This window comes from Pygoscelis adeliae, unplaced genomic scaffold (assembly GCF_000699105.1).
Source record: "Pygoscelis adeliae isolate BGI_AS28 unplaced genomic scaffold, ASM69910v1 Scaffold105, whole genome shotgun sequence".
Classification (NCBI taxonomy): domain Eukaryota; kingdom Metazoa; phylum Chordata; class Aves; order Sphenisciformes; family Spheniscidae; genus Pygoscelis; species Pygoscelis adeliae.
Window position 1 is genome coordinate 46,697 of NW_008824807.1, and position 17,814 is coordinate 64,510.

General features: G+C 42.2%; 1 protein-coding gene across 1 annotated transcript in view; it reads left to right on the forward strand.

Annotated features, from left to right (window-relative positions):
* SASH1 (SAM and SH3 domain containing 1) overlaps positions 1-17,814 on the forward strand; it is a 65,217-nt gene that overhangs the window by 13,861 nt on the left and 33,542 nt on the right. The window contains 3 exon segments of the mRNA XM_009324122.1: positions 305-382; positions 1,729-1,841; positions 3,547-3,648. Of these exon segments, the coding sequence (XP_009322397.1) occupies positions 364-382; positions 1,729-1,841; positions 3,547-3,648 (234 nt within the window). The 5' untranslated portion in view covers positions 305-363.

A 17,814-nucleotide genomic window follows, 5' to 3' on the forward strand; every position in this document is an offset into this window, starting at 1 on the left:
AATGTAAAATATTTTCTGTTTATAATTCAAAATATGTAAGTTGCTGGTTTATCTCAGTCCGCTATAGCACTGGCAATCATAAAAGAACGTGCATTTCCCTGAAATAGCTACATCAGCATAGTTCTAGTGCAGAATAAATCAAGAAAAACAGAAATTTCAGATTTTTTAATTCTTGTTTTTGACTCAGAAAATATAACTTAATGCTTGAAAGCTTCTCTAGCGTTTACTAACTGATGTTTCTTTCTGAAATTCTTTTTCCCTTTCCCCTCATCCTCCCTCCCCACTTTCCTTTTAGGGAAAGCAGACTGGAAAAAGAAAAACAAGTTTTTTTGGCAGAATTTCCGAAAGAGCCAGAAAGGACTAATGAGGCAGACTTCAAAAGGTAAATCTTCTTCAAGGACACACAACCTATCCATATAAAATAGAAGCCCAGCATCACAAAGGAGTAAAATTCATTTGCAACCGTGTGGCAGCTGGGGGGCTGTGGATCTGGAAGTATCGCAGGTTTGGTTCATCGTGACAGAGCTCAAAAAGACAAGTCATATTCTGTGAGACTGCATCTGCATGCAGCTGGGACACGTTCGGTCCTGACTGTCAGTGAATGCACATGCACAAAGTGATGCGGTTAATATATATTTATAAGTAATATCTGTAAATGAACAAGATGCTTTTTTTTCTGATCCTGACTTGATGAGAAAAATGCTGATCTGTTTTAATTAGAAAGATGTTTCTCCTTTCTTTGGCACTTGGTTACTTTGACCTGTTTGCTTTAGGCTTGAATCCAGCCTCTCATTGTAGGAGAAGACTCTACAAGAAGGAGTAGTAAAAGTGCATCTGGTGACTAGTGCTAATGTAGGATCAATTCCATTTAAACTGTCAGGTGTCTTTCTCTAGTTCTTCTCCAAAAGATGCAGCTGTGCATTGCTTTAAGTATTTCTCTTCACACAGAAAATTTCTGTTTCCCCATGTGTATCTGTTAGATCCTTCTGTTGCAAACAGATGCTTCCCTACGTCACTATGTCTGTGTTCAGATGGATTATGAAAGATGACAGGAGCCCACTTACGAGGTCAAAAAGGGGCAGGTTTGCACTCTCAGTTAAGCATGGGTCCTTGCTGGCTCTCAAGGCGAGTTCTAACTGTCCGTTCTGACACACCAAGCTCATACCAAAAAGAGAGGTCCTGGAGTTGAGAGCCCGATACATCCAGCACCATGTGCCAGCTCAGTGGCTGATTAGATAGATCGGGGGATGTGGCCAGTCCGCAGCAGAAAGCTGTGAGGGCCCAGCACGCCGTTCCTGGAAGGGCTTCCCATCCGTTCTGGCAGCTGACTGCGTTCTCAGGGCTACATTCTCAGGGTATTCCTCAGGGCTGAGTGCAGGACTTTTCTGGCATTAGCACTTTCTCTTTTGATTCTTGTCTGTCAGGGTCAGTAACTGTGTGACGACAGTCACATTTTATTTCTCCTTGTCATGCTCTCCTGCTTTCAGTGTCAGAGTAGACTTAGTTTTCTAGGCCTAATTTACTTCCTTTTCTTGCTCAGTTACTTCCAAATCATTCAGTCCTTTGAAATCATACTATGAGACTGCTCTGGGGAAGGTCTGTTTCTAGCCAGCCAGATCCACGCGGCAACCAGATTTCAGAGCACTGGGTAAAATCCAGTTTCAGTATATCCCGCTCTGTGCATGACCTCTTACACATGCTTGTTACCTCTGTGCCCTTTTCCTGCAGGAGAGGATGTAGGGTACGTGGCCAGTGAGATCACGATGAGTGATGAGGAACGGATCCAGCTGATGATGATGGTCAAAGAGAAGATGATCACCATTGAGGAAGCACTTGCTAGGGTATGATATGTACACACTTCAGTTTCCCGGAAAAACATGTTTTAGGATGTAGGATATACCAATTTGGAGTTTTCATTTGCTCAGAAAACATAGGAGAAGGGGAGAAAGCTTGCCTGTTTGTCCCATTGCACTAGGCAGCATAAATTAGATAGCAATTCCTTTGTTTATGAGAAGAAGTGAGATTTAGCTCAACCAAAAATAGTTGTCTTAAGGTATGGCAAATTAGTAGAGTCCTAAAAGCATTTGCTTCTCTCCATTGGCAATAAAGGGTGCCAATCAGAGAAAAGCTCAAGTGTATACATTTTCATTGCAGCTGTCTAAAGGTAAGGAAGATGAATCCCACCTGTACTAGTCCTTATTTGTCATGCACATTCATGGGTTTAAGTACTAAAAGAAATGCTTCAGGTTTTGCTGAGCTTGCCTTATTTGTTTCAGAACACATATGTCTTATTATTTTCCTGCTGCTAATGGCTGAAGGGCAGTTTGATTGAAGGCTTCCATTTTCAGCAATTAAAACTTTTAGAAATACTAACATTTAAGCTGAAAATTCTTCTGCTTGTTTCTTAGCCAAAAAGGTGGTGTTTTGTTTTAATAGCCTTCAAGAAAACATATTCAGCCGTTTTTGGCATTTGACATTAAAATCAACACGGATCTATTTTTTGATAAGTACAGTGGCTGTCACAAATGTTGCTTCACAAAATCTGAATGTTAATAAGCCACAAGAAATATAATTGTAAGGAGTTGTATCTGTCCAGCAATAGGGCTGAGATTTTAATTGCTCAGGAGCAAAAAGGTCAGTGTTAAAGTTTCCACACCACTTTTGATTTTGTACCCTTGTGCAAAATACTGTGATGGAACACAGGGTATTCTGTATGGGCTCCATTAGAGGTGCAGAAAACATGACTTACATCGTGAACTGGCACTCAGAAAAATTTCTATACTGACATACTACATCTTGAAATAGATTATCCTAGAATAGAAAGTTATGTTATCTGAAGAAAACACTGCTTTGCTGGGAATTGTATCATGAAAAAAAATGCAAAATTTTAAAAATCACCAGGTGGTAATATTGGGAATTCTTTTACTTCTCTGTTGTTAAAAACTTTTGGGGGGAGGGTTGTACCTAGTCTGTATGGTTAATATATGTACTTGTACTGTTTCCCTCTAGTGGTCTGAGCTACTAGCAGCAACTTTTTTTTTTTTTTTTTTTAATATCATCAGTTCTTGATGATGCTCTCAACAGTTTGACTCCAGTAGATTGGTTTTATGTCTTAAGCCTTTTATTGCAAAATGGGAAAGATGGTCTTTAGTTTTAAAATTATAAAAGATAGTTCCTAGTCTTTACTGCAGATCATTTTCTTTATGAAGGAAATTGGCAGGCTATTGCGATTTAGTCTGTCTGGTGGAAACTGTGCCTCTGAGTTGGGGATGTATATCTTATATTTTACCAATGACAATTAATCAAAATTCAGTGTTTACAGATCACTTCCTTTAAAAAAAAATCTCATGATTAAAACTTCTGATTCTAAAGCAAATAAATCTATTTTGAACAAGTGAGACATACAGTGCGAAAGTTCTGCAGTTTTCCGAGTTCCACAATGATATGGGGGGGAAAAAACCTGAAAGAACATTAACTCTTGGTATTTTAATGAAGATTGGTAGCTGCTTCTCACTGGAAGATATTCTCTGTCTTTTCAAATTTCAGCTGAAAGAGTATGAAGCCCAGCACAGGCAATCAAGCACTGTAGATGCTACAGAATGGCCTGATGGTTCTTACTCAACATTTGAAGGGTCTTCCAATTGTAATGTAAGTATCTGTCATTCTGATATAGCTCCCCAGTATCATTTAATATTTAAAGTCTTTTATTGCAGTACAGAGATATCCTGATTTACCTGGTGATTTCCTTAACAGCAAATGTATCATTTGACCTTGTGATGCTATGTTCTGTCTGTAGAAAATCTTTAACGTGGATTTTAAATCTTCAAGGTCTGTTGTTGTAGACTTTAACAGTCTTATTGTATAATCTCTCTCTTTTTTTTTTTTTTTAATCTGAGCCTTTGTCACTGAGCTTTTGAAACACAAGTGATCCCAGGCAAAAATGCCTGTGTTCCAAAATGCACAGAAAAGGTTTTTTAGGTTGTTTAGAGGGAACTGTTTTCACTTTACTTCTCAGTTACTGTGAATCAGTAGAGTTTCTCAGGCCTTCATAGTCCTTGTTGATGCATCCTAGCTGAGGGTCTGGCTAGGTCCTAGCTGCCTGCTGCTTTCACACAGTTCTATCTCTGCATTTGCTAACTCTCAGCCGAGAGAGTTTGCAGCTTTTGCCAGACCCGTAAGCAGTCAGGCAGCTTTCCTCCCTCGTTTTTACTTCTGAGCTCTGTAGCTTCTGTTGTTTTTATGGGCACCAGATAGTCCTTGTGTTATGCCATGCTGAATTAATTATTTTTTCCTTCCAAATATCTTCATTTTCACTGAGTAGTTTATTCCACTTCATTTCTCTAATTGAAAGTTCGCAGATAAATCTTAGAGAAGAACACATTCGGCTGTCAAATCCAAGCTCTTTGTAACCCATATAATTGAATCTCATAGGCTTTTGAGACCATTGATTGATTTATTTGTTTTATTGTCAATGGAATTTCCTGCTAACTGCAGCAGACGTTAGCTTCTCCTCCCTAAATGAAAAGAGGAATGCTATATCATTTTATGAGATGTTTAAAATATTTTGTGGTGGAGAAAGAGTTTCTTGTTTCTATTAAAAAAAAATGCCCATCTTCAGTTAGATGGGAGCAGAGGGGGACTGATGTTGCCTTATACTCCACTCTGATGTATCAGAAATGTGCAAAGAATAGAGAAGGAAGGATCTTGACTCTTCTGCACTGATTGTTTAGCTGGCTGAAAGATGTCTTGATGTTTTCCTCATTAGTATTTATGGCCTGAACTTTCCCTTCTTAAGGCCTTTGGCTAAGGTACCTATAGCATAAAAGCCTCAAAACTCTCATTTACTGTGGTCAAATCTCAGAAGGATACTGAGTTTCTCTCTTAAATCTTCTGATATAGTGGTTTACGCTTGTGTTGAAGTTACTGAAAGCTGTGTATACCTCTGAGGACTGAACATGACGGTATTTGCTCCCTAACAGAAAGACTTGGCACCTTTTCTCTAAAATTACTTTCCTAAGCCAACTTTGCACTTTGAGTCAAGAGCTCAGTTGCCTCTCTCCGCTGCTCCGATAGGTTTTGAACCACCTTCTGCTAACTTTGATGGGGGATCTCTATTCCATCGTTGTAGATACCTCTCAAGATTTTTGCCCTTGCTCCTAATTTTTATCCTGGTTACATTTAACAGAAGCTGTGAAACTGTTTGCCTTCGAGGGAAAATCAGATCATCTGCAGAAATGAAACTTTATGTTAGAACAAAAGTCAGCTTGGCTTCCTTTTTTGTGGACAAGAAAGAAACTAGGGTTAAGTGGGGTGAAAAACTTTGGGCTATAATTGACATGCAAGAGGGAAAAATAAACAGTGCAAAGTATCAGATATGTCTAAAGATAGGGCGTGTGTTCACCCGGACTGTTTTGCCAAAGGACATCTCTGTTAATTCAAAATGACCAGCTTTTGAGAGGTGCAAAGATGATTCTGTTTTCAAGCCCTTTCTTTGCCAAATGGTTTGACTTTCAGTGCCATTTGTGTGATTTGTACTTTGCGAATTTGGAGTCTCAACTTCAAACTACCCACTCATTTTATAGAGACCATGAAGCAAAGATGTTTTTCCATCTATTAAAAACATTTTGTTAGATAGCCCACTGCCTTCTAACCTCAGAAAGTAATTGAAAATATGAGTCACTGAAATTGAAGTTTCTGGGTTGAATTAAAACTCCTTGGGCAATGGCTCTTCTGGTTCTGTTGGCATTTTTTCTGATTTCTTTATTTTCAGTCTCATGGCCAAATTGTTACTAGGCAGTTTTTAATGGAACATTGTGATCATACTTGATCATTTTGTAAACATTTTATACACACAAATGATAAAATCAAATTGCAGGATAATTGCAGATTGAGGGCATTTAGGAAAACAATATTTTTTTATTTTACTTGTTATACATTTGTTTGGTAACCTTGGGGATTTAAGAGATGCCAAGACACTAGTATAATGGCTTTTTTCCCCTTCACGTTTTATCTTCCCAGGCAGAGACACCTGCTAGTAGTTAGGAGGACTTGGGAGGATGGGTCACTAGTTTTCTGTGGCGAGTCTTGGTCTAGCTTTGCCCAATGACTATATTTCAGGAAGAAAAAAAAAAAAGGTAGAATCTAAGCATTTGCAGAATCTAAAAATGAAGGCAGAATGTCTAGAGTGTTCTAAGGTTTTAAGTACTCAATACTTTCAAGTATTGCTCTGCCCACAACATAAGAACAGCCACCTACAAAATAACATCTAGAGGGCAAATATAATTTGTTGTTGTTGTTGTTTTCCTTTTTAGGAAAAAAAAAAGACCACTTTTTTTTTTATTAGCTTGTATAACTATCATATGTTTATGACTAACATCACTGGTTTGATCCTAAACTCATTTTAAAGACTGATTTAAGGATTCTTTTTCCCAGCTCCTCCTCTTTTAAATTACTGTACCAGGAAATGGAAACTTGCACTTCATACCCTTACAAAACTAAACCCTAAAGATGAATCACAAAGGGTTGAAGGGTCATCATCTCAGCACCCGAAGGGAGGCAGCCCGGTGTCATTGCTGTGCCATTAATCGTATGTCTTGTTTGTTTGCTCTTAAGAAACAAACAAACAAACAAAGGCCTTGCCAAGCCAGTAGGTGACTTGGTTCTCTGCCACTTGAGAGCAGTTTGTAGCTTTCAGTCTCACTACTGTGGTCCCTTTGTTTCACAACAAAGTATGCCTGTTATTTATTTGCTAATGTGGGAATGCAGTTGAAACTGTTTTTCTTTTTAGTCAGATGTATCAACAGTCTAAAACGCCTCACCATTTTTTATAAATTTATTTCTGAATATTTATGTTTTGTCTCTGTTGGAATGAAGGCTGCTCACAGTAACTCTGGACAAGCTTTCATTGCCTTGTGCCAAGTGTTGGGATGTAAAGCAGGTGCAGATTACAAATGGATCACTTTCTGGATTTTAGATAAGGGCCTGTTTGTCCTCAGGAGTCAGAAAGTCAAGGAAAGAGAGGATTCAAAATTGTATCCCATTCTTCCTTTATACTGAGGTGCCTTTTATGCTTCTTAAAGATAGAAGCCTGTTTGATAACTTTTGGGGGCTGAAATTCTCAGTTCATCTAAAACAGGGCTGCTTCGTCCCCAGAGCCCCACTGGTACGGCTCCAGCCCAGCTTGGAGGACCAGCATTAGGAGAAACCAGTACAAATCCTCTCCTGTGCCCTCTGCTGAAAGACTATTAATTGGTACCCATCGCTGTGTTTGATGTGGGGGTGGGGGAAAGGAGAGAAGCAGGAGGGAGGTTGTGACAGAAGTGTGTATCATACACGTGCTGCCACTCAAACAAACCACTAATTAACTTTGCTGACAGCTTCTGTAGATGCAAGTTAAATGAAATTGTAATTATCCCTGGACTGAACGGTTTTGTTGGTCTCGTCAGGCTTCTGTGTTTTGGTTTTGATCAGCGGATAATGGTCAGCCATCCAGAGTTCATTAACGCGAGCTTCCAGGTAGCGTAGCCAGCCTTCGTTTGAAGGGTGCCGCAGTGAGCTGTGCCGTGCTCCCCCGAGACCTCCCCACCTGCCACGTGTGGCCTTAGCAGCCTCAGGAGAGAGGCCATAAAATTTATGAGTGGGGAGAACAAAACCAGCGTCTCCCTCCAACAGTATGGCCCGCGGGTGGGTGGCAGGAAGCCCGCGGTGCTTCCTGCCCTCCCAACACTCTTTACCCAGGCCTGTCAGCATGGCGCTGTTACCAGTAGGAAACTGGCACCCCATTTGTTTTCGCTGGGGAGAGCGGCGGCAGCTGTGCAGACCTGGAGGTGTGCCGTGCACATCTGCATCTGCCGTGAGGCTGACGCTGGGGAAAACTCCCCCTTGCATTACCGCTCTTTTCAGTCTTCTATCAATCCGCTTCGTAACAGGCGGCAGCAAATTGAGTCCGCACAGCGACAGATCTAGCTGGAGTGAGATAACCTTTGTTGTTCCTGTTCTTCATATTATTCCCTGAGGACGTTTTCATTTACCAAATCATTGAATGGGGCTAAAAGTTGAAAGGGTGTGCGGTATTTGGTTTGTGTCTGCTGCCATTGTCAAAGGCAGAACAACAATCGAGAATGGACTTTGGGTTGTATTCATTTCAATCCGAGAGATGCTGAAGCTGTTGAATCAGGATTGTATTACCTATGGTACAAAGCTGACTCCGACAAAAGACGAAGTCTGATAGAATTCTCTCTGGCTCACGACAGTCATTACCGTGTTGTTTGGTAAGTGTGAAGAGTAGGAAGAAAAGAAATAATTACAGTATAACTTCTGTAGCACCGTTTACCTCAAGAGTAAATCTAAGTGCAACTACAGCAAATCCACATTGTTCAGGGTTATACTGTATTTCAGTGATTCAGATTGTGGATGCTTTCTAAATACAGTAATTTTAAAATTGATTTTTATTCATATTACTGATGGATTCTTAAAATCTTTAACCATTTGTTGACATTATTATTGCTCATACTACAGGAGTCTTACGGTAAACAAGAAAAAGCCCTTGTTTTGGTATAATCAGTTTAACTTGTTAGAACTAAACTCACAGGCGATGCATATTGGGAACCAACGTTGGATATCAATGGAGACTAGGATATGATGAGTGTTTTTTAATTTAAACATTAGTGTTTAAACTGAAGCAACATGGATACTTTGAGCATTTTGAAAGCTATGCACTATGTTAGCCTCGTTTTTGCTGTTATCACAGGACTTAACAGTTTTTGTAAGGTTTTTTTTTTTTCCATGAAAGGCTAAAGGGTGGAAGAGGATGTTTCTACGTTTCAGTTCTTCTTGGAGAGCTTGTTGCCGCCTCCAGACCCTGCATGCTCTTTGAAGTAATGGAGGGGAGCTGATGCTGAGCATGGCTATGAATGAATGCAGAGCTTTCATCTTTGCTCCCAAGAGTCCAGTGACCCAATTTCTGTTAAGATTTCCTGAAAGGCACCGATATGCCTCATTGTTTTGGACAGTATATTTATTATTACTGTTCAAATTTCCATAGTACTGTCAGTGCTTAGTAACAGTTATGATGAAGAAAGAGCCAATAATAAGACATGGCTTCAAAATGATAGTGCTAAATTCCCATGCTATGTGCCTGCCCCAGGGACCTGTCCTGGGAGGTGCTGTCTGCCCTCCTTTTCCACTGATCTCAGGGACGGTGTCCAGCACCTCTCGGTAAAAGCTAGTAGCAAAAGAATTACAGCATATTTTGTTATGATCTTTCCCCCCTCCCTCTCCATCCATAAGAGCAGGGTTTCCCATGGGTATGGTAATACAAAAACCTTCATGAGAGAAACACAAATCATCATTACAGTTCCCAGGACACAACACAAAGTTTTAAGTAAAGTCAGGGCTGTGGAGTGATGATAGCAGAGCGAGAGACCATCGATGTGTTTATATTCAGTTTTGTAGAACACTGTAAGGAGTTTTTTACCTGTTTGGTCTGAAATGTTCCAGAATGCTTTAGAATTTGTAGGAGAAACGCGTTTATTTAGGAATAAAACTATATCACTTCTTTAAGTATTATTTACCATGCAAGATGATGTCATCGATACAGCTTGGCTAGGCATGTGTCCCTGGTGGGACTAAACATTGTCGCCACAGGATTGTACTGAGCAGTTGGCAGTATTAGTAGCCCAAGTAAACCTCCTGCTCACTGCCAGTAGGAGTTGCTCCTGTGGATGTGAAGACTGGATGTAATTAGTCTGTCGTAAGGTCTCTCAGTAAAATCTTTCAGCTATCATGACTCAGAGAAAAGAGCTTACAGTAACGCGCAGGCAGTGACTGTAATTAAGCGTACTCATAACCACTTCTGTTTTGACTACATTCAGACAAGCCCAATTGACTTACTTTACTGCAAAATGTTTGGCCACATATTTGGGGAGGGTGGGAGGTGGGAAGGCAAATTAATTTAATACTTATTCTAACACATTACTTGGCTTTTTTATACCTTTTTGCCCTTGGGCAGCTGCCTAATTTCTCTGCTTATTACCTAGAGGATGGGGGATGGTGGTAACAGCTTTTTCCTATTCTTCCTGCATGCATCAGCCAGCAGGAGATGCTGTAATCCATAATGTGGTTTCCCTGCCCCCATCTTTTCCGAGACTGAGCCTATTAAATTGGAACAAAGCCTTGCTCAGTTCAAGAATTAGGAATCTCAGAAGCCGTGTGTTTCACTGCCCTATTTGGCAGACCCAGGCTGAATAATCTTTACTTGTGGTACAATAGAAAATTTTAATTGCGCTCCTGTCGGTTACCACTTGACCCCCCTCCCTGCCACTGGTGTTTCCTTCCTTGCACTTAGGACAGTAACATTAATAGTTTGATTGTTTGAAAATACTATAAGAATGTAATTTAAATTACTACACCCTTCACTAAAGGACTCTCATTCTCTTCTTTTTTCTTTTTCTCTGATATGAGTTTCACTGTATTTCATGTTCCACCCTTGGTTTTCCGAAATGTGGGGAGGTTGGTTTCCAGCGCCAGTGGTGTACTCCATTCATTAATAGTACAGCCTACACCAAGAACAGGGATTCTCCCCAGGCCCTCTTAGCCTTGCCAAAACACAAAATGCAATTGAGAGCACCTTGTTAGAGAATCTCGTTTCCATGCGTAGAGGAGTCTGCAGGAGAATTGGGAAGGAATGCGGTATTGTAACAGATAAGAAATAATGTAGTGCAGAGCTTCATTCTGCCACATATACCTATGACAAGTGGTACATGAGTACAGTTGTAATGTCATTAAAATTAATTATGCTAATCAGTGAGAGAAACACTTTGCCATGAGGAAATGAGTCTGGCTTGCAGATGCAAACGTCGGCAATGTGCTTCTCAAAATTATTTAACTAAAACCTGGAAACAGTTAACATCTAGGAATTTGCCTAAGCAGCTATTCTAGTATCAAGACAGACCTCCTGGGAGAATGAAATTTTTGTGCTCTCGTTACTTACGACAAATATTTCCCACTAATTTCAGTGAGCAGTGTCGTCACCAGCTAATGTGTAATATCTTTCACCAAAGTAGCTGTTGGATGCTCCTTTGATTGCCTTGTAAGTAATCACAGCTCAAATCCAGACGTGGGATTGCTCTTTCCTTCAGCTTACCTGGGGGGGCTGACACTACCACTGCACATTTTAGACTTACACGGCCTTTGTAATTCATACTTTTGCAGTCAATTATGTGAAGTGGCAAAAACATTTATGACCGCTCTTAATTTTCTTAAAAATTTTGGAGGCCTTTATTTGTAACCTCAGGATATGATGCAGATTATCACGTCTGAGCTTCACACAGTTTTCTATAAACAGCCTCTGCAAGGGTTAGAGGTTTGCGAAACTTTCTTAGTGAAACCCAAAACCTTCAAAACTTAAGTTGCAAAGCCCCAAACTTAGATCAGTTTCACTCATGGCCATGAACTTTTAAGGGAATCTGGGATACATTTCAAGGAAGTCGCTGTCATGTTTCACTTGATGTGGGCTGGTATGTTATTGAAATTGGAGAACACTAGCTGGTTTTTATCTGAAGCTTAGAGTTTTCCATAGGGATTTACATCAGAGTTTTGGGGCTGAAGTAATTCAAGGGTAAGAACCCAGCTACAACACACCAGGAAATCTAGTTTACATGACCACTAGGGAGTATATAAGCTGTGTACGGTCACTAGTACAAAGATGGAGAAATTGAAAAAGGGTATTTGGCTAGGTGGCTCATTAAAATAAGCCAGTCATCAAAGGAAGTAGATGTTTAGTCCCGCTGTGATTTCACTGTGTGATTGATCTGCAGAGAATCCCGATTAACTGGCCATTGATGGTATGGTCCTGAGTAAGGGGAATCTTTTCTTGGCTTAAAGAGGGTGCTGTTGTGGTATGCCTTTGCTACTGCTTTCCACCACTGGATAGCAGTGCTCCTAATTAGTAGAGGTTTTGCTCCTTGTTTTCTTGTGCTCTGAGAAGAATTGTCCAAATTCTGGATTTGTCCCAAGGTTTGGGATTAGGAATGGTTGACTATAAGAGGAGTGCCAATTTACTTGAGCATCTCAGAGTGGTCAGAGAGGTCTGAGCCCAGCCTCGCAGGAGAAGTTGGAAGTCACGCTACAATGCTTCGTAAAGGCACAATGTGGCTAATTCTAGACCAGTCTGAGATTTCTGAATTAAAGATCATTTGCCTTTCCAGTTCTTATTGATGTTCTTTTTTATAGCACTGAAACCAAGGGAAAAGAAGAAGAAAAAAGTATCTAAGTTCACTAATTTAAAAAACATTTAAGCAATGTTTATTTTTCTGTCAAATTAGCTCTTTATAAAGGGAAATTCTCAGGGGGGGCTTTTTGTCAAAAGAATTAAAAAGTGAAAATAAAAAGAGCCTGGTAAAGGGCTTAAGTTATATTTCCTATAGGCACAGCCTCCACTCTGGCGGTCGTGTTTGAGGGTCAGTCTTCGTCCTGGCTTTGCAGAGATTCTCTGTATTTTTTTCTTTCACTGAAATTCCATAGACAGTAATTAAGGAACTGGAGGCCAGCAAGAGGTCAGCAAGCCTTCGTCAGTGAAAACAGGGATTGTTTGCCATGTACAACACTCCCTTTTTTCCTTGTGGTGAATAGAAGATTTGCTTAGAGCTGATGACTTATGCCTTTCTTGCAAGTTATGCAGCTAGCGAGTAACTGGGGGAATCAATCAGTGAGCAGAAAACAGCTAATTGAGTCCAGCATCACGCTTTTTTCTTCTTTACATATTCAGCACTGGAATCGGAGCCAGTCTGGTGTCTGATAATGTAACTCCAGAGAAGAGGCATTTTGTGCGCAGGATTCGGAGCGAATACAATACTTAAGAAGAAGGGTCTGATCCTAAATTTTAGGGTTACGAAGCTGACAGCAGTTGAGGACTCAGGGGGAATTACTCGAAACTGAGCTTCAGGCCTATAAATGCCGAAGCTGGTAAGTCACTGAGCATGTAGCGTGATGTGGAGAGGATGTGCCTCCTGTTTCAGAGAGGGAGAAAGAGAAAAGGCTTTTGTGGTTATCCTTAGGCACAGCACAGCATGCATAGCTTTTCTCAGTTCTCCTTGTCCTTTCCTTGGGCTTTTAAGTTCTTTTCTGTTCTATTTTCCTGTCTCTGACTTTATCCAGGCATCTTTAATAAAACTTTTTAAAAAGCTAGAATGGTTGGGGTTTTTGGCGGATGTAAAGCTTGTTAGAGAGAAAAAAGAAAGGACACGTGTAGCCACGTCGCCTAAAGGGAACAGCAAAATCTCTTTGCATTTACTATAGAGCTTGCAGTTCTGAAGTGAGCTAGCCAGGGCTGGGGGATGTGATGTGATATGCCCATGAGTCTGAATGTGTATTTTTGCCCCGCTTTGCTGAACAAGAATTGTCTGATAACCAAAAATAATTGCAGCTTGGGCTTAATCAGATATTAAGAGATTTCCTGGTTTCTTAGATGGGAGGTTTCCTAGAGATTTCCGTTTGGGTCTGAACTATTACTGGGCATAAAGCGAATTGTAAAATTTTAACATCTCTTTAAATGGCTTCACACAGCTCATGTAAAAGTCACGTATGTTTTTGTTTATGGAGCTAAAACAGATTAATCAGTTATGATGGCTTTAACTGGATATTGTCTTAGCGTTTCTTAAACGTTTTTATTAGGACCTGGCTATCAGACTTTGTTTTTTAACAAAGTGTTTTTATCTTGTGTTTTTTAAGGGCTGCTGCTACAACCCTGAAGTGTTTCCAAACACAGTCCTGCCGAAAGCTAGCTACTTACTTCTGGTTTACATTTTGCCAATTAATTCCAAGTACCCTAATAAATGTTAGTTTTCTCTGTGTGTGTCTGTGCGTGTGTGAAGCACTAATTCAAAGGGAGAGGTTAGGACTGTTGTTTCTATGGCATGTGAAATGGGCTGGGTGTTAGAGAGCGGCAGAGCAAGGCGTGTGCCTTGCCTCCAGAGCAGGCAGCAGCAAAGAGCCTGCGTGAGAAAAGTGGGAGAGAAAGCAAAGAGGGCGCTGGAAGCAGAACTATAGAGAGCTCCTTGAATATCAAAGTACACGTGCTAATTTCCTATTTGTTCCTGAACGTAAGGCTTCTTGCTTTGATCTTACGTACGAGATGATGCAAAGCATGGCCTTTAGAGGTGTGCGACTAGGAAAAGTATTCCAAGCAGAGGAGATGCTAGCGGTGGCAGAGGGAATTGATCTCTCCCGGATTTGATAGCATCTTCATAGGTTTGTGGCCACGTTTGTTAGCAGCAAAGAGCTGGGTGGTGGGGATGGGCCTTGGCCTCTCCATAGTTTTCTAGCCATGTGGTACGTGGTGGCTGCAGTCCTCTGCATGCAGTCCTTGGTATTTCCAGATGCTGTTAATTTAGTCCCTGTTTCCCTGTAGTCCTTCACGCGTTTGCGCAGCCGAGCTCTCCAAGCTGGCGGGTTTCCGCGCCGTGAGAGCATTGCAGATGTGTCGGGGATGCACTTGCTCCAAGCGGTGCGGGGAAAGGCGGCTCCGCCCGGCCAGCCCCGCCAAGGGGGCCCCGCAGGCTTCACTGGCTCCCCGGCAGCCCGGCCGAGCCCTGCGCTCTCTCTTTAAAGCAAGCGCGATTTTTGTGCATCGGCTTGGCCAATTTGTTATGGTTTAAGGCTGTGGAGCCAGCTGTCTGCAATCTGATGTAATGTTGCCCTGGAAACCAGAAATGAAACACTTAAGCATTCACCACAGAATTACTACATACAGCATTAGCCAAAATAATTAAAAGTTGAGCCATATGGGCTTTCGGATGGAAAAATTTGGAGCGGAGGAGATGGAAGTTAAGTTGTTCCTATTTACAGTACTGCAAATCCGTTTGTTTTCCCCTTGGAGTGCGGGGAGAGGCCTGCTCCGGTGGCGTGCGGGGGGACGGGGAGATGGAGGGGCCCCAGCTGTTCTACCAGCGCATTAATGATGCTGAGGCTCGGCCTAAGGGACGGCCAGGAGCTGGGGGCCAGGAGGCGTTGGCGGAGGGGGGTGCAGCATGGCCTTCTCCCGTGCCGGGGAGCCTCCGGCCTAGCCTCTTGCAGGCACATCGTTCCCTCTTTAACAGGCTATTTCTACCCTTTCGCGGTGCTGCAGGACACTGAAACGCTCATGGAGGGGGGAGAGGGCGAGAGGGGGGCTGGCAGCCGGCCATGCTGAAGCCCCGTGCCAAGGCCTGGCCGCTAGAGCTGTCCAGGAAGCCATTTGCCCTGCCCGCCACGCGTTGGGGAGATTGGGGTGATTTTCCCATCTGAAGTCAGGGACAGCCACCAAAAAAAACAATTCGGTCACCGTGGAAGCGGGGAGGGTAGAGTGGGTCGGGGAAGTCAAAGCGTCGAAGTTCAGTGATTTCCAAATATGTCGCTTACAGCCTGAATGCTTTACATTTCTGTTTTCTGTTTAATATTAGCTGTAAAAGAGAGCATTGCTTGAGCTGGAAAATTAAGCTCTGTTTCCCATGTGCCAAAATGGAAACTTTTGATAATTTCAATGCCTTTTTTAAAAAAATTGTTTCAAAAACAGGAAGCGAATGAAAAGTAACCCTTTTTCAAAACAGTTTCATTTTCAAGGAATCAGCATTATTTGACAATAAAGTTTCCTGAGCGGCACCACTGGCGTAGTCACTGACGTTTTTAGGCCTTCTTGCATAAACTCATTAGCCATCCTTTTCCTTTACAGAAGATTATCTGTGCCACGTGCCTACCCGATATGATAGGAAATAGGCTGCTGGAGAGAGACTGACTTTGGTTTTGGTCAACCCATTATCTGGTGGCTCCTGTTCTTAAGCACAAACTGTTCTCGCCTCTCTCGGCCAAGCACCAGCACTAGGAAGGGTCTGTCGCTGCGTGCGGAGGACCCCGGCTCAAAGGGTGCCGGCAGTCCTGAATTGGTGGGGAAAACCAGCTGGCACTTGGTTACGATGGGGCTTTATTTTTTTTGAAGTGTGGTGGGGACCCCCTGTACCACCCACTCAGGTTTGATGTCAGTACCTTGCGCTGAGGCTATTTTGGCGTTCGCTTTCACAGTGGTAGTTGTGAATGCGAATGTCAGACATTGTAAAAGCTTTTGTTGTAATTGTTGAGTCTTCATAACCCTGAGGGGACAGTTCTTTACTGGATACCAGTGGTGCAAAAGTAAGACTAGTTGTCTTACCTACCTAGGAGGACCAGGTATGAGCCGTTCTCTAAGTCTTACAGAGCTCACAGTTTTACAAACAGTAGTCTTGCAAACCATGGGTGTACAAAAAGTAATGAAGGAAAGCAATGACTTAGAGTAATTGCATTTAAAATAAACATATCTCAAGTGCAGAGCATGCATGATGGTTGCTTGCCAGGGTGCACTTAATGGTCTAAGAAGTCTTGACTGAACTTCTTGATTACGGTCAATAATCCATTCGTCATCTTATCTAAATATGTCTGTCTTGTTGTTTGACATGTCACTAAGTTGTCCCAGCCATAATCTCTGAATTAATGCTCATCCCGCTGCTTAATTTATCTTGATATAAACAAGTCTGGTACTCCTCTTTCCAGCCCTGTTTTTCCCGAAGAAAGATTGTTAATTACGTAGCCAGCCTGTACCCATAATAAACACATTCCTGTGGCTCTCAGATGGCAGAATGGCAATTCCTAGTGCCATATGTGATCCATTTGGTATTCCTTCTTGTTTTGGAGTAACACGAAGTTTGTGGGAAATCGGTAATTGACAGTGCCCTTGCAGAAAGTGGCTGAAGTTTGCTCTGTTGTGGTTCTGCTAGCCTTGTGAGGTGTGTGCCTGCGAGGTAGGCTTTCAGAGCTGCCCCAGCTCCTTCAGGCACTGTTTGTGCCTTTGAAAGTGTACCCATGCAACTGCTAATTGGTGTCCTGCCCCATGGCATCTACCGTTATTACCACATCCTGATACTTAAGTGTATTAGAAGAGCAGAAAGCTTTTTTATATTTGGCCTGTCTTTTATTCAGCCTCCGGATAAACAGACAGCATTTTTGCTGGGGAAGAGGAGAGGATGGCTTTTTTTTTTTTTTTTTTTTGGCTTGCGTTTGTTGGGGATTTTTCTTTTTTTAAAAGTTTTATTAAGGAGAAAGAGAAAGAAGGATGAGCGCGCTGTGGAAACCCGGATAGCTGTGCCGACAGGAAGTTGCTTGAGGGTTTTTTAGAGCCGACCATTAGGAATGCGGCGAATTGGCAGGGACCGCGGGTGAAAACAAAGTAAGGTATACGATCCATACCGCGCTCCAGCTGGAGCCCGCACTGCGCGCAGGAATGTGCAGCAGCGCGTGGTGCCAAGGCTGTCCTGGCCGAGCTGGAGAGCCCTGCCGGCCTCCTCTCCTCTCCCCTTCCCTTCCCCCTGCCGCCTTCCACATTCTGAACTGATTAAAACAGAGGAAGTAGCACATTGAACGTTGGATCTGGCTCGAAAATCGAAGTCGTCTTCTCGTTCACAAGGAATGGATTGTTTCAGCTTGTTGTGTCACTGCTGCTGGAGAGAGGGGAATTTTTTTTTGTCTCTGTAATGTTTGATACTTGAGGGAAAACAGCTGGAACTGAGCATACTGGATCAGATGCAAAACGAAACGGGATGCTGGGGAATATGGACTGCACTGTATATCTGAAAAGGTCAGAGTTTTCCCTTGGTCAGTGCTGGAGGAATGCTGTGTCCATCTTAATTCCAGCCTTGAGAGCCTTCAGGAGGAGTGTAGGGAGCAGGGATGAGGAAAGGAATATTTTGTAGCTGTGGCAGTTCGTGAGTGAGGCAGATGAGGTCTCCTCCTTCCTTTTGCTTCCCGTCCCTT